This window comes from Musca vetustissima, unplaced genomic scaffold (genome assembly GCF_032173495.1).
Source record: "Musca vetustissima isolate MV318-11 ecotype Yass unplaced genomic scaffold, APGP_CSIRO_Mvet_v1 utg45504, whole genome shotgun sequence".
Classification (NCBI taxonomy): Eukaryota; Metazoa; Arthropoda; class Insecta; order Diptera; family Muscidae; genus Musca; species Musca vetustissima.
The window spans coordinates 146287-163883 of NW_026874781.1; the positions used below are offsets into that span (position 1 = coordinate 146287).

Sequence of the window (17597 nt, forward strand, 5' to 3'; positions counted from 1 at the left end):
CCATAAAGTGGGAAAATCCTATTCCGAAATAGGTAAAATAATAAACAGAACCAAATCAACAGTCCAAAAAGTGGTTCAGTTCGTCTTCGGACGGCTCACAAGAAAGACGTGGCCTAAAAAAGTTTAAAAAGGTATTATATGCCCACGGGCTTAAAAATAGATTTTTACAAAATGGCGGTTGTTAAGCGTTCGCTTAACTAACACGTGTGTTTTCGAATACGGATAACCTATACGAGTCGTTCAATGGAATCCAAACAGCCGCGCATGTAATTTTTAGATGTCGTAAATTTAGTAACAAAAGAAGATGCTTCACGCAACTATGTGACTGCTTCACAGTAGAAGAGTTCACTGATACACAAGGCTTAGAAAGTCTGAACATTGTGGTCAAATTCTTGAAGAAGATCGAAGTCGACCTGTAAAACACAAACCACCATCTATGGATAAAGTTAAATTTGTAGCTTAAGCTACACATGGAGACATGGCTCTCAACATTCTAACACCAAATAGGACGTGAGCCAAGGAGGAGGAGAGGAGTTAATTGAAAAAAAGTGGTTAATCGATCCGTCCCAGGAAGCTCAACATCAGAGAAGAACGAAAAATTGAATGTATTTTTAAAAAGCATCTATTTACCAGCCCTCCTAAAATCGCTGCAGACTTAAAAGATCATTTGGGAAAGCAGTTTCAGCGACGTACGTAGGTGCATCAAGAAGTGTGGTCGATTTTGCAAATTATTATAATAATAAGACAAATGAGTTCTGGGAAAAAGTTATTTTCTCGGACGAATCGAAATTTAACATATTTGGGTCGGATTGTCGCTCTTTGGTGTGGCGGAAAAAGGCGAAGAGCTCAATCCAAAGAATACTCGGAAAACAGTAAAGCACGGAGGGGGGTGGAGTAATGGTATGGGGATGCATGTCAGCAACTGGGTGTTGGCAATTTGGTATTCATTGAGGAAAAATGGAATAAAACAGTTTACATGAATATTTTGAAACAAAAATTTGAATCAAAGTGCGGAAAAACTCAACATTTGTGGTAATTATTACTTCCAACAGGACAATGATCCAAAACACACTGCTATTGACGTTAAGAATTGGATCGTATACAATACACAACATATGCTGCTGATAACACCTCAACTATTTCCTACTAATTGCCAATCAATTCGCTCAAAAATGTGACGATTTTCCTCACATGCGATTAGACGATAACATTTCATGACGATTTCGAAGTTGTTTTCAATGATTTTGTCAACCATACTGTATGCAATGCTGATAAGGTTAGCCGGGTCAGCTAGTAATTATTAATTAAAAAGAAACACATTCTAAAGTCTGATTAATTTATTTGTGCGACGTTTTGATAATACTTGCTTATTGTTTACATCATTAAATGTTAGCATGTTTAAATGTTAGCATGTCCACTAAAATAAAAAATTGCAGCAATGCAGCATCTCATCCTGGTTGAGTGGGGAATGAATTTGTGGGCCGTGCAAAAGAAAAATCATGAATAAGTCTGTTTTGTAAATAATTCATGTCTTGATATCCTTTTTCATGGGTTTTTTAAAGATCAATAAAAGTGTATAGAGTCGCGTAACCGGCAAGTCCGATCTCAAAAAAATAGGGAAGGAATTTGTTGCCTGAATCCAGGCCAGGAGAGAAGATGTATTGAGTTTTGTTTTTATGCCTTTTTAGGGCGAAGGATCATTCATGTAAATGTTTTTTATTAATTTCTCTTTCGAGATGAGCTACATGATCGGAGTTGCAATGAAAAGGAAAGCCAGAGAGATACTACATTCCCACCACTATGCGACGCGTTTCGCCGTTGGTTAAGCGGCTCATCAGGCATATTGGGCAATGTGGCTTACAAATGTCTTTACTTGATAAGTTGTATTTATGTCGACTATTGTTGCGAAATTGCATCTACGAATTAAATTCAACCGTGTCAAGGTTCGGACATTTGGCATCACACCGGAACATTCCTTTTCAGAGCAGATTTTTCTTGTAGTGACGGACTTTTTTTCCATACAGACTACAATATTTTTCTTCAATGGTATGCAACTGCATATTGTGCAACCTTAGGAAGATAAGGAGGTGGCTTTAAACACTAAGGCGCCGAACACCAACAGATGCCATGGGAACCAGGGTTCAAATCCCAGCCGGGCTCAAGCTGAATTTTTTGAGTTTTGTTTTTATGCCTTTTTAGGGCGAAGGATCATTCATGTAAATGTTTTTTATTAATTTCTCTTTCGAGATGAGCCTGATGAGCCGCTTAACCAACGGCGAAACGCGTCGCATAGTGGTGGGAATGTAGTATCTCTCTGGATTTCCTTTTCATTGCAACTCCGATCATGTAGCTCATCTCGAAAGAGAAATTAATAAAAAAGAAGATGTATTGCCTGACACAATGAAGGAGATTTAGATCGATGCAGAATTTTTTTTATTTTAAGTTCGTCCGTCGAACATAAATCATGAATGATGCATAGATCTATGCACGAGTTTAGGCGGATATCCGCTTCAAGGATAGGAAACGAATTTTGGTGGTGCTGAATGAGGTTCAAAAAAAAACAAAAATGTTTTTTGATCCCATTAGAATACTGGCCCAGCAAAGCTTTACTGTCCCCCATTAAAAGGTACGCTATAATCATGTTTGATTATTAGAAAAAAAAAGTATAGGAAATTTTAAACAATTTTGATCACGAATGATTTATGGTCTTATGTGGATGGTTCAACAAGATCTCCAGAATGTGAAGCTGGAACGAAATGGAGGATAATGGACCAGAAGACATGTGCTGATTTACTGTTAACAATTACGCATTCAAAATTGGGGTTAATATCCGAATACAGAACATCAAGAGAAATATGGCAAAAATTGGAGGCAACTTTTCAATCAAATGGAAGAGAAGATGTATTGCCTGACACAATGAAGGAAATTTAGATCGATGCAGAAAGTTTTATTTTCAGTTCATCCTTCGTACATAAATAAATAGTATTCATTAGTTGTACAAAACTTGTAGTAGTAGATCCTTAATACCGGGGTAGGAAATAGTGGAATGTAATACATATCTCTGGAACATAATTAAAAATTTAAATTTCCATGTAAGAATCGATTGTCTGACATCAAGGAGGATATATCGATCTATGAATCAGTTGAGATGGAGCAAAAAAGCTTGTGTAGGGAAGTTGTTATCATTCATTTTGGACTCTAATCTAATACGAAAGTCGTGAAATCGTTCTGATGATCGATGGAAGAAATACAGTGGATCATTAATTTAGTGGATCCTTAATACACATCTCTGGAAATTTATATCCCATTTAATGTTTGTTTTTATAGTGCCAAAAAAATAATAGCATGAGGTCCTGCAAAATGCAAGCGTGATGTCAAAAGATCCATTGATAATTTATCAAATAAGTGCATATGTCTTCATAAGGACCATGAGAGATAATAGATTATCCGACATGGAGATCCTTTAGAAACCACATCGAATACGTCAGCCCTGTGATCGTTGTCAGTCAGTGAAACCAAAGTGGAAGGAAAAAAATACGTTAGCGCGGATATCCACTTGAAGGATAGGAGGAGGATTTTTATGAAATTGAATGAGGTTCCAATAAATGTTTGATGGTCCTCGTAAAAATCTGAACAGCTAAGCCTTACTGTCCCTCATTAAAAGTGCGATAAATCGGGTTATATAACAATTTTTGACTATTGAATTTATTGGCAAATGATCCCTTACTCGAAATGGAATATATTAACTAGGTTCCAATAAATGTGTATGGTCCCCATAGAAAACCGATTCAGTGAAACTTTACTCTCCCTCATTACAGAAGTACTGTTCATAAAAATATGAACATGATATTTGGTTGTATTAGATTAGGATGTTTTAGACATTTACATAATAGATAAGCAGTCCTAAAATCTATTTGTGTGTGCATGTATGCACATAAGGGATAATAACACTCCACGCTGCTGAAGACGCATAACTAATAAAGGATATATCCATAAACATGCGCTCAGTGGGTAAGTAAATAGAGATCACTTCAATGTGGTTTTTTGTGTGTGTGTGAGCTGATAATGAAGAATTAATAGCAGACCACACACAAGGATATTGGTGCGCTCATTCAGTAATGTTATCTCTTATGTGTATTAGGCTAAGTTATATTAGGTTAGGTAGTTCTTAAGGAATAATTTTAAATAATAAAATCAGAATTGAAATGACATTCGACCTTACAAGTCCTCTGTACTTTCCTTTCTCCCGCTCTTAACAAGTACAAAATCGGATGCTTTAATCATTTCCGATAATTAAATGTATTGGTATATGGCCTATGCTCACTATAAGGTAAACCATTCAGAAAATTGGTTAGGTAAATGGTACAAAAGAGAGTGTTTTTTGGTGGGTAAAAAAAAAAACTTATTGAGTGTTAGAAACTTATTTCGTTTAAGATGGAGCGGAGGTGGAATGATGAATCTGAATGGACTATTCATTCTTTATAGTATTTGAGGATTATGGTTTAATAATCTTCCTCTATGATAATGAGTGGGTGTAGTGGGCAGAAAAGGTTTTAACGGAAATTTTTGAATGTATATCGAAACGAAGTTGCTGTAATAGTACGTTGACATTTAACCGGATTTCGTTAGCCCAGTGGGTTTCAATTGTCAATTCCTTTGCATATATGTCAAATAAATCCTCATAAAGTAGGTTAACCCGGTAAAAAGTTCTAATGTTCTGCCGTTTAATTTCGATTTAAAAGTTCTTATTACGTTTTAAATTTTTTTGAAAATAAAAATCATTGACAAAACGCCCCAATATCCTTCTGCTAAAGATCTTTAGCTGAAGTTTTCAATCTGAGAATCTATAATTTTTTATTTCATAATTTTTATGGAATAAAATACCTCTTAACATACGATTTGCAATGTCATGGCATACCTATCCCAAGATCCCAACAGGCTCAACTCATGCAGTAGGGTAAATAAAAGTTCGTTTATTTCTAACATTCTTTTCGATATTTTATTTGTTTTTTTAAATAATTACAATCGTACATCGTTATATATGCTAATATTTCGCATGTGAAGCACAAGCGAAATATTAGCATATATAATGTATTCTACTATGCAAATAGGTGATCTATGGCAATTTTTTTTCGCGTCCAAGTCGTGTCGAGCAGAGCGCAAAACATGATTTTCTTCGCAAATGAACGCCATTTTTGTTGCACACTGTGTATGGTCCCATTCTAATCCGTTCTCCGATCATAATGGACACAATGTTCATTGCTTTTGGAATTATCCGGACATTTTTCTGTGGAATAAAAAAAAAAAATTAAATATTAGAAATGAAAACATATCGAAAACCGTATCTTATCTCTAATATTAAAAACGATTCATTCATATGGCCTGCCGTCGATTTTTTTTTAAATCCACGCTTTTATAGCCATATTGACCTCAAGAAATATTTTTAAAAAATCTACGCTTGTGTTGGATCTCAAATTAAAAAAAAAAAATTTAAAAAAATCACGCCTACTTATTACAAAATTAAGAAAATTAATTACTTACCAAATCTCTTGTCAATAATTGCATTCTTTTTCGGTGTATCGATGGATATGATTGTCTTATTCCTTTTTCCACATTCATCTCTGACCTCATAGTAATTATACTGAAAGTTATTATATGGTATTATTGGATTTAAACGGAAGTTCGAATATTTGTTTTTTTTTCAGAAAACCATTCCTCTTTACCTTTTGTTTTACCTTTTGTAGGCACATAGAACTTAGAGATCCGAACATTTTTGCTTGAATTTCGAAAGCGAAATGAAATACTTTCGTCGTCGAGCCTTATTTATATATGCAGACTTGTGTTAGGTGATAAGCTTAAAGCTTAGGACGCATAAATACATGGAGGAGATTTCGATCGATGCTGAAACGTTTTATTTTCAGTTCATTTGTACATAAATAAATATTATTTATGAGTAGTAGAAAACTGGCAGCACTGGATCCTTAATATCGGGGTAGGAGATATACATATCTCTGGAACATAATACATAATTTAATGTTCAAAGTAAGAATCGATTGTCTGACACCAAGGAGGATATATCGATCTACGCATCAGTTCAGATGGAGAAAGAAAACGTTAGTAGGGAATTTTTTTATCATTCAATTTGGACTCTAATCGAATACGAGAGTCGTGAAATCGCTGTGGTGATCAATGGAAGAAATACAGTGGATCCTTAATGTTATGGATCATTAATACAGTGGATCCTTAATACATATCTCTGGAAATTTATATCCTTTATCATTTAATATTATTTATATCATTTAATGTTTGTTTCTATAGTGCCAAAAAAATAATAGCATGAGGTCCTGCAAAATACAAGCATGATGTCAAAAGATCCATTGATAATTTATCAAACAAATGCATTTGTCTTCTTCATAAGAACGATGAGAGAGAATAGATTGTCTAACGTCATGGAGGAAGTCATTATCTTTTTTAAGTGGTTATTTATACTCTTTCGAATCGAGCTTGATGATCTAAGTTTTGCAATGAAAAGGAAAGCCAGGAGAAGAATCTACGTACCCACCATTATGTGACGCGTTTCGCCGTTGGTTAAGCGGCTCATCAGGCATATTGGGCTATGTGACTTTACAAATGTCGTACGTTGATAACTTGTATTTATTCCGCCCTGATGCGAAACTTGCATATGCGAATTAAATTCAAATTTGTCAAAGTTCGACATTTGTCTTCATTCTAGGAACAGTCTTTTTTCAAAGCAGATTTTTGTTGTAGCGATGGATAATCAATCCACACACCTACAATTGCTTCCTGGTATACACATGTTTTTGCGCAACCGTTTTGGAAGTGTTGATGGCTCAGAACGTTAAGCTGTCTTGGCAACATTTGTGTTGCTCTGAGGACCTGGGTTCAAGCCCTAGCCGTGCTCGGCTGAAATTAATTTTTGTTATTTGAATTTTGCCTTGTAAGGGCAGTGATCATTTGAAAGTAATTTTAAGTGGTTATTTATACTCTTTCGAGTCGAGCTTGATGATCTAAGTTTTGCAATGAATAGGAAAGCCAGGAGAAGAACCTACGTACCACCATTATGCGACGCGTTTCGCCGTTGGTTAAGCGGCTCATCAGGCATATTGGGCTATGCGGCTTTACAAATGTCGTACGTTGATAACTTGTATTTATTCCGCATCAGGGCGCAAAACTTAGATCATCAAGCTCGACTCGAAAGAGTATAAATAACCACTTAAAATTACTTTCAAATGATCACTGCCCTTACAAGGCAAAATTCAAATAACAAAAAAAAAAAAAAAAAGGAAGTCATTATCTTTAGATCATTTAGAAACCACATCGAATACGTCAGACCTGTGATCGTTGTTAGTCAATGAAACTAAATTGGAAGTTTAAAAATACGTTAGCGGATATCCACCTGAATGTTAGGAAGAGGGTTATGATGGAAGTGAATAAGGTTCCAATAAATGTTTGATGGTCCGCGTAAAAACCTCTACAGCTAAGCTTTACTGTCCCCCATTAATAGTATGCTGAATCGGCTTCTATAATAATTTTTGACTATGGAATTTATTGCCAAATGATCCCTTAGGTTAGGTTAGGGATGTACGGTTGTTGTAACAACCGTCCACTCGGAAACTATGTCCATTGTGATCATCCTTTATGTATAAGTGTACCTATAAAGAAAGAAAAAAAATAGTGGAAGAATAGAGAGAAAAATAGTGTGAAGAAGGGGGCGGAAGAGAGATTATTTTAGCCAAGTCAATTTTTTTACAAAGCCTAGAATTTGGTTAGGGTCTATTTTGGAGAAGAAGACTAGATTATCAATTTCATAACATCCAAAATGAGTAGTGTTTGGCGGGTTATTTGGGATACCATTTGTATTTTGTTTCTGCAAAATAGTCAGGCTTAATCCCAGTTTGTTGTTTTTATAAAAAACAACTATTTATTAGTGGGGAATGTATGGCATTGTCCGCCGAGGGGTAAGGCAGGGAAGACTATAGTTTCGGATCTCGCCACTGATCCTCATCAGTTCCCTTAGTTTTTTGTTGGGATATTCTCCCCAGAAGCTATTAATAGCTTCTTTACAAAAAAACCTTTCAAACCCAAATGTCTCTTGTGACAATTCAAAATGTTTATGTCTTCTGTTGATCAGCGATGGACATTTGCAGAGGATGTGCTCAATTGTTTCCAGTTCTTCTTCGTCCTCACATAGGCGACAGTAATCCTCTCCACTGGAGTCCCACTTAGAAGTGAGAGATCTAACTTTACAGTGGCCAGTAATAATCCCCAAAACGATTTTGACCTCCCTCTTGCTGTGTTCAAGCAGCGAAGACGTTCTTTTACGAGAGAATTCTGGCCAGATAGATTTAGAGATTTTGCAAGCAGGTTACCTTAGCCATCTATTACCGACTACCTCTCGCAATGGAACGCACGGATTCTACCAATGAAATAGCTAATGGGGGCTTTCACAGATCTCTCAACCAGAAGACTGGATGACTGTGACCTCCCTCGAGCAAGCTCGTCGGCTATGTCATTCCCTTCAATGTCGTTATGTCCTGGAACCCAGCATAGCCCAACTATCTGTCGTATATCATTCAGAGCGGTCTTACAATCATGAACTGCTTTCGAGTTTATAGTATGCGACTTCACCGCTTTCAGGGACGCCTGACTATCTTTCCAAGATAGTAAAAAAATGATCCCTTACTCGAAATGGAATATATTAACTAGGTCCCCATAGAAAGCCGATTCAGTGAAACTTTACTCTCCCTCATTACAGAGGTACATTAAATCGGATTCTTTAATCATTTCTGATAATTGAATTTATTGGTGTAATGCATATGCTCACTATAAGGTAAACCATTCAGAAAATTGGTTCGGTAAATGGTACAAAAGATAAGTTTGTTGGTGGGCAAAAAAAAATTTATTGAGTTCTAGAAACTTGTTTCGTTTAAGATGGAGCGGAGGCAATGCTGAATCTGGATGGACTGTTCTTTCTTTATAGTATTTGAGGATTGTGGTTTAGTAATGAATTTCAATTTATTTCATTCATTTCTAACATCCGATATTTTATTTAATTATTTTTTTGAATAATTACAATCGTACACACAATATATGCTAATAATCCGCATGTGCTTCGTATTACTAATTGATCAATGGCAATTTTCTTCGTGTAGTGCAAGGCGCAAAAAACGATTTTCTTCGCAAATGAAACCCATTTTTCTTGCACACAGAGCATCGTTCCATTCTAAATCCGTTCTCCGATCATAATGGACACAATGTTCGCTGCTTTTACGATTATCTGGTTGACCTTCTGACCAGTTGGAGAATTCAAAACGTTTGCCTGTTGAAGACCAGGTAAATTTACCCTCCACTCCAAGATCGTTGCCACCCAACCAGAAATTGGGAGATTTTTCTATGGACAACAAGATTTATTTTTTTTTAATATATTTGAAATATAGCAAAATTAAGTGAAGTGTCCTTGAAAAAATATTTAGGAAATTAATTACTTACCAAATGTCGTACGTAATACGTTGTCAATAATTGCATTCCTTTCCGGTGTATCGATTGCGATTAGTGTCATATTCCTTATTGCACATTCATCCCAGGCCTCAAACCAATTATACTGAAAGTTATTATAGGGTATTTTTGGATTTAGACAGAAGTTCGATTGTTTTTTTTTCGGAAAACCATTCCCCTTTACCTTTTGTTCTTCTTCAATAAAAATTCCACCAAAACCATTGACATTATTCCATTTGTCGTAGACTCTGGCTTCCGTTATAAAAACTGCTAGACAGATAGAACTTAGAGCTGCAAACAAAAGCTTGGCCATTTTTGTTTGAATTTTGAAAGCAAAATGAAATACTTTCGCCGCAGAGCCGTATTTATAATACCGACTTGTGTAAGGTGATAAGCTTAAAATATGACGCATATGTAAAAACTACAACAGTATTGAAACAACAAAAACGTAATTGATAGACTTTCATTCAATACTGCAATTTTTTTTTAAATGTTTATTTTTTATTTATATAGACTTCGAAAATAAAAATATTATTAGAAATTCCCGCCAATATATGGGCATGGACAATTTCGACAAAATTTGAATTTAATTCGCATATGTAAGTTTCGCATCAGAGCGGAATAAATACAAGTTATCAACTTACGACATTTGTAAAGCCCAATACGTCTGATGAGCCGCTTAACCAACGGCGAAACGCGTCGCATAGTGGTGGGTACGTATGTTCTTCTCCTGGCTTTCCTTTTCATTGCAAACCTTCGATCATTAAGCTCGACTCGAAAGAATATTAATAATCACTTAAAAATTACTTTCAAATGATCACTGCCCTTACAAGGCAAAATTCAAATAACAAAAACAAATATTTAAAAAATCCACCTCGAAAAAAAAATATTTAAAATATCTACGCCTTTATATGGATCTCCAAAAAATATTTAAAAAAAAATCACCAAAAAATCCAAGGTTGTATATTGAAATCGATCAGAAGTTTAGATTTCATATCAATCTCGGAGGATACCTGGGCGAACAACTTGCATTCTGGGACTTGAGTGGGCAGTTTTCTTCTACAATTTCTATTGCAGAAGAAAACTGTAACATGGCCCCGCCTTCTTCAGTATTATTGTTTTAAATCATCCCATGTAGGTGCTCGTAAAGAAGGCATGTTGACTCCCTGAAATACTAAATGCTACCAACAATACCGAAGTATTGAGTGCATTGAGAAGCTATATTGATATGTAGAAGCTTAGTTCGTCCCAAAATATTTAAATAATTTCTTTCTATCCTAATTCATTTTTTATATTCCAATACTAATATCGGTCCTTACGGTGCAAAAAATAATGACAATAATCGCATTCGTGGCATAACTGTACAAGGTAGTCTCATGCAGTCATCTGTTTCCAATGTTTTTTTTCATAAATTTACTTTTGACAGCATTCAGCTTTCAACATTTAAACGAAAATATCTTCCTGCCAACTATAGAGGAATAAGTCTCCTTCCCATCGCATATAAAGTGCTATCCACGTACTGTGTGAACGACTGAAGCCAATGGTCAATGACATTATTGGACAATACCAAAGTGGCTTCAGACCTGGCAAATCCACCACATTCCACCAATTCGTCGCCTATTAAGCCGCATTCGACAGGCCTATCCGTTCAGAGGCGTTTAAAGCCATGTATGCGTTTGGCATTCCTGCAAAATTAATTCGGCTATGCAGGATAACTTTAGCAGGCACAAGATCAGCAGTTAAAGTCGGAAAGGACCTCTCGGAGCCCTTTAATAATACCGAAGGAGGATTCAGACAAGGTGATAGTTTGTCGTCTGACCTTTTTAACATCCTGCTGGTAAAGGTCATACGAGAGGCAAAAGTGAACAGAAACAACACCATTACTCGCCTACGCCGATGACTTTTACATAATGGGTAGAACATTGAGAGCGGTAACGACCGCCTTTGAAAAAATTGAGAAGGAGTCTGCCAGAGTGGGTCTGGCAGTAAACGGCGAGAAGACCAAGCTGATGGTATCAACGCACAAGACGTCCAGTAGACTCGGACCAACTGTGGAACTTTAGAACTACAGCTTCGAGGTAGTCAAAGATTTTATACACCTTGGTACCGCCATAAATAAAACGAATGACATCAGTTTTGAAATTCGGAGAAGGATAGTGATGGCCGACCGATGCAAAAAAGCAAGACCACCTCCCGCCAGACCAAACTCACACTCTACAAGACGCTGATACTACCCGTGCTGTTATACCGATCTGAAGCATGGGTACTTACGCAAGCAGATGAGACAGGTCTTGGAGTGTTTGAGAGAAAATTTACCTGAAAGATCTATGGACCGATCTGCGTTGACGGTGAATATCGCCGTCGAATGAACCATGAGTTGTACCAAGCTATTCTCGGACATCGACATTGTTAGACGTATTGAGTTGCAGCGACTACGTTGGTTAGGTCATGTTGTGAGAATGGATGAAGATGACCCACCCCAGAAGGCATATAAAAGCGAACCAGTTGATGGTTCCTAAGCTCGGCTTATGGAACGAAAGTTCTGTCACAAGCCAGCCAGCTAAGTAAGTAATCTTCCTTCGAAATGTACGCAAATCTTATGTCCAGTGGCAAACATTTTTGAATCGTTGTTATTTATTAATATTTTTATGTTCCCTGCCTATAAAACCTACAAATTGCAACATTCTTAGTTAAATCTTGAGAACAATATGGAACTTTAGAAAAAATATATTTTTAATTTGTTGAAAATTTGCCAATCGCCATGCGTAACATTTTATGGAATTTATTTTTCATTTTATTTGAAATCGATATATGAATTCCACATTAAGAAGGGTTGCCATTATCTATTTCTGAAATGAGACGACTACCTTGTATAGTTATGCCAAGAATTGCATTATTAGTATTCACGTCAGATATTCGACGTTTTGTCTTATTTTCAACCTGTTGGAAAATATGTGTAATTTTTATTTTTGTAAAAAATTAATTTTTGTCGACATCGGATGTGTGGGCGACACTAGGGATAAGTAAATCGACTTTCGACTAATCGATTAATCGACTTTTTGTATTAAAAAGTCTAAAAGTCGAAGTCGACTTTTTATCTATGAGAAAATCGTAAAGTCGACTTTTCAAGATCGACTTTCGATTTTCTTCGTAAATATTTGTTTTTTTTTTATCACAAAGCTCAAATTGCTCTTTCCGGAACTTTACTTTATCTGTTCACAATAATTCATATAAAAAATCAAATTTTTAGTCGATTTGTAGAAGTCAGTAAAAGTCGAAAATGGATTTTGAACAGTTTTGAAAAAATCGAAAAGTCGACTTTTTAGTCAAAGGCAAAAATCGAAAAGTCTAAAAATCGACTTTTTGGTCAGAGGCAAAAATCGAAAAGTCTAAAAGTCGACAAATATTTCCTACTAATTGCAAATCAATTCGCTGAAAAATGTGACGATATTCCAAATGCGATTAGACGATAACATTTCATCATGATTTAGAAGTTCCCGGTGGTTTTTATATCAGAGCAATATCAGAACTTGGTCTTCTATAAAAATATTTGTTTTGATATTTGAATTTTGCCTTGTAAGGGGAGTGATCATATGAAAGTAATTGTTAAGTGATTATTTATACTCCTTCGAGTCGAGCTTAATGATCTAAGTTTTGCAATGAAAAGGAAAGCCAGGAGAAGAACCTACACGTACTCCCCATTATGCGACGCCTTTCGCCGTTGGATATGCGGCTCATCAGGTATATTGGGCTACGTGGCTTTACAAAGATCGTATGTTGATAACTTGTATTTATTCCGCCCTGATGCGAAACTTGCATATGCGAATTAAATTCGAATTTGCCAAAGTTCGACATTTGTCTTCATTCTAGGAACAGTCCTTTTCAAAGCAGATTTTTGTTGTAGCGATGGATAATTAATCCACGCACACCTACAATTGCTTCCATGGTATACACATGTTTTGCGCAACCATTTTGAAAGTGTGTTGATGGCTCAGAACGTTAAGTGGTCATTTGTGTTGCTCCGAGGACCGAAGTTCTAGCCCTAGACGTGCTAAGCTAAATTAATTTTTGTTATATGAATAAGTTCTACAAATTGATAAATTCCACAATATGACCTTCGGCTTAAAAATTATTTTGGTACTTGATTCGGCATTAGATGGAACCTATAATAACAATTTTGCGTTACATATTGTGTTATCAGTAAATTAAGGTTTACAATCACGTGAACAATATTATTGATTATATTTTATTGCAAAAAGTGGACATAAAACCTCACGTTATTTTCTTCAATATGTCGTCAATGATTGTGTTTTTTCCATCCCAATGTTAATGCAATTTAAATAAGGTTAGCCGGGTCAGCCAGTAATTATTAATTAACAATAAATTTCTATTAAACATCTCTAAAATCTCAATCGATTTGTTCGACTTTTTGATAATACTTGCGCTTATTGTTTACATAAGCAGCAGACGTTAATATGTTTCGAAAATTATCGCACATACATAAATACATTATTTGACTTGTGACTGAGTAGCGTCCTAACACATTCCACACTGCAACGTGGGGAATTTGTGGGTCATGCAATAAAAAAAGAACGATTCTTAAGGCTGTATGTAAATAATTCATGTCTTGATATCCTTTTTCATAGTTTGATGGTGTTTAAGGATCAATAAAAGTGGTTAGGGTCGCGTGAAAGGCGCGTAAAATGTGATGTTGAAAAATCCATTAGAAAAGGATTTTGTTTTCGGCAAACCCGCACTTCTCAATTTCAATTTGCTTGAAGCCAGGTCATGAGAGAAGATGTATTGCCCGACATAATGAAGGAGATTTAGATCGATGCAGAAACGTTTTATTTTCAGTTCATTTGTACATAAATAAATATTATTTATTAGTTGTAGAAAACTTGCAGTAGTGGATCCTTAATACCGGGTTAGGAAACAGTGGAATGTAATACATATCTCTGGAACATAATTAACAATTTAAACTCCCATGTAAGAATCGATTGTCTGACATCAAGGAGGATATATCGATCTACCAGTTGAGGTGGAGAACAAAAAACCTGTGTAGGGAATTTGTTATCATTAATTTTGGACTCTAATCGAATACGAGAATCGTGGAATCGTTCTGATGATCGAAAGAAAAAATGCAGTGGATCATTAATACATATCTCTGGAAATGTATATCCCATTTAATGTTTGTTTTTATAGTGCAAAACAAAATAATAGCATGAGGTCCTGCAAAATGCAAGCGTGATGTCAAAAGAACCATTGATAATTTATCAAACAAATGCATTTGTGTTCATAAGGACCATGAGAGATAATAGATTATCTGACATCATGGAGGAAGTCATTACATTTAGATCATTCAGAAACCACATCGAATACGTCAGCCATGTGATCATTGTCAGTCAATGAAACTAAAGTGGAATCTCCACCTGAAGGTTAGGAGGAGGGTTTTGATGGAATTGAATGAGCTTCCAATAAATGTTTGATGGTCTCCGTAAAAACCTGTACAGCTAAGCTTTACTGTCCCCCATTAATAGTACGCTGAGTCGGGTTCTATAACAATTTTTGACTATTGAATTTATTGACAAATGATCCCTTAGTCATAATGGAATATATTAACTAGGTTCCAAAAAATGTTTATGGTCCCCATAGAAAACCGATTCAATGAAACGTTACTCTCCCTCATTACAGAAATACATACAAATGTTGCCAGACCACTTAACGTTCTGAGCCATTAACACACTTCCAAAACGGTTGCGCAAAAACATGTGTATACCATGGAGGCAATTGTAGGTGTGCGTGGATTAATTATCCATCGCTACAACAAAAATCTGCTTTGAAAAGGACTGTTTCTAGAATGAAGACAAATGTCGAACTTTGACAAATTTGAATTTAATTCGCATATGCAAGTTTCGCATCAGGGCGGAATAAATACAAGTTATCAACATACGACTTTTGTAAAGCCACATAGCCAATATGCCTGATGAGCCGCTTAACCAACGGCGAAAAGCGTCGCATAATGGTGGGTACGTAGGTTATTCTCCTGGCTTTCCTTTTCATTGCAAAACTTCGATCATTAAGCTCGATTCGAAAGAGTATAAATAATCACTTTAAATCGGATTCTTTAATCATTTCGGATAAGTAAAGTTATTGGTGTATGACATATGCTCACTATAGGTAAACCATTCAGAAAATTGGTTAGGTAAATGGTACAAAAGATACGTTTGTTGGTGGGTAAAAAAAACTTATTTCGTTTAAGATGGAGCGGAGGTGGAATGATGAATCTGGATGGACTATTCTTTCTTTATAGTATTTGAGGATTGTGGTTTAATAATGTTCCTCTATGAAAACGAGGGTGTAGAGGGGCAGAAAAATTTTTAACGGAACTTTTTGAATGTATATCGAACCGAAGTTGATGTAATAGTACGTTTACATTTAACCGGATTTCGTTAACCCAGTGGGTTTCAATTGTCAATTCCTTTGCATATATGTCAAATAAATCCTCATAAAGTAGGTTAACCCGGTAAAAAGTTCTAATGTATATGCCGTTTAATTTCGATTTAAATGTCCTTATTTACGTTTTAAACTTTTTTGAAAATAAAAATCATTCACGAAACGCCCCATTATCGTTTTGCTAAAGATCTTTAGCTGAAGTTTTCAATCTGAGAATCGATAATTTTTTGTTTCATATTTTTTATGGAATAAAATACCTCTTAACATACGATTTACAATGTCATGGCATACCTATCCCAAGATCCCAACAGGCTCAACTCATGCAGTAGGGTAAATAAAAGTTCATTTATTTCTAACATTCTTTCCCATATTTTATTTATTTATTTTTTTTTGAATAATAACAATCGTTAAAACATATTCTACAACGTATTCTACAATGCAAATAAGTGATCTATGGCAATTTTCTTCTCTTCCATGTCGTGTCGAGCAGAGCGCAAAAAATGATTTTCTTCGCAAATGAAACCCATTTTTGTTGCACACTGTGTATCGTTCCATTCAAAATCCGTTCTCCGATCATAATGCACACAATGTTCATTGTTTTTGGAATTATCCGGTTGACCATTCGACCAATTGGAGAATTCAAAAGGTTTGCCAGTTGAAGACCACGTAAATTTATCCTCCAATCCAAGATCGTTGCCACCCAACCATAAATTAGGACATTTTCCTGTGGAATAAAAAAAATTAAATATTACAAATGAAAACATATCGAAAACCGTATATTATCTATAATATTAAAAACGAATCATTCATATGGCCTGCCCTCGATTTTTTTTTTAAATCCACGCTTTTATGGCCACCACGAAAAAATATTTTTTCAACATCCAAGCGTATATATTGATATCAAAGAAATAATTTTTAAAAATTTACGCCTATATATTGACCTCAAAAATATTTTTAAAAAATCTACACTTGTGTTGGATTTCAAAAAAATATTTTTTAAAAAAATCACGCCCATAAATAGGGCATCAAAAAAATATTTAAAAAAAAAAATTAAAAAAAAAATATTAAGAAAATTAATTACTTACCAAATCTCCTACGTAATACCTTCTCAATACTTGCATTCTTTTCCGGTGTATCAATGACTATGAGTGTCATATCCCTTATTGCACATTCATCCTTGGCCTCAAACCAATTATACTGAAAGTTATTATATGGTATCATTGGATTTAAACGGAAGTTCGAATATTTTTTTTTCGGAAAAACATTCCTCTTTACCTTTTGTTCTTCTTCAATAAAAATTTTACCAAATTCATTCACTTTACTCCATTTGTCGGAGACGGTGGCTTCCGTTATAAAAACTACTAAACAGATAGAACTTAGAGCTGCGAACAAATGCCTGACCATTTTGTTTGAATTTTGAAAGTGAACTGAAATACTTTCGTCGTAGAGCCCTATTTATAATACAGACTTGTGTTAGGTGATAAGCTTAAAATAAGACTGATGAGTAAAAAAAATAAATGAATCGATCGATGCAGAGACGTTTTATTTTCAATTCATTTGTACATAAATTAATATTATTTATGAGTAGTAGAAAACTTACGGACAACGTCGATATATCCTCCGAT

At 35.3% G+C, this 17597-nt stretch overlaps 1 protein-coding gene across 1 annotated transcript; it reads right to left on the reverse strand.

Moving 5' to 3' along the window:
• Nucleotides 1-16403: 16403 nt before the first annotated feature.
• Nucleotides 16404-17376, reverse strand: LOC133336744 (lectin subunit alpha-like). The gene is made up of 3 exons (XM_061545026.1): nucleotides 17248-17376; nucleotides 17058-17169; nucleotides 16404-16696 (listed from the first exon to the last, which is right to left on the reverse strand). Exons 1-3 carry the CDS (start codon nucleotides 17374-17376, stop codon nucleotides 16404-16406), a joined length of 534 nt encoding a protein of 177 aa, XP_061401010.1.
• Between the last annotated feature and the right edge of the window lie 221 nt (nucleotides 17377-17597).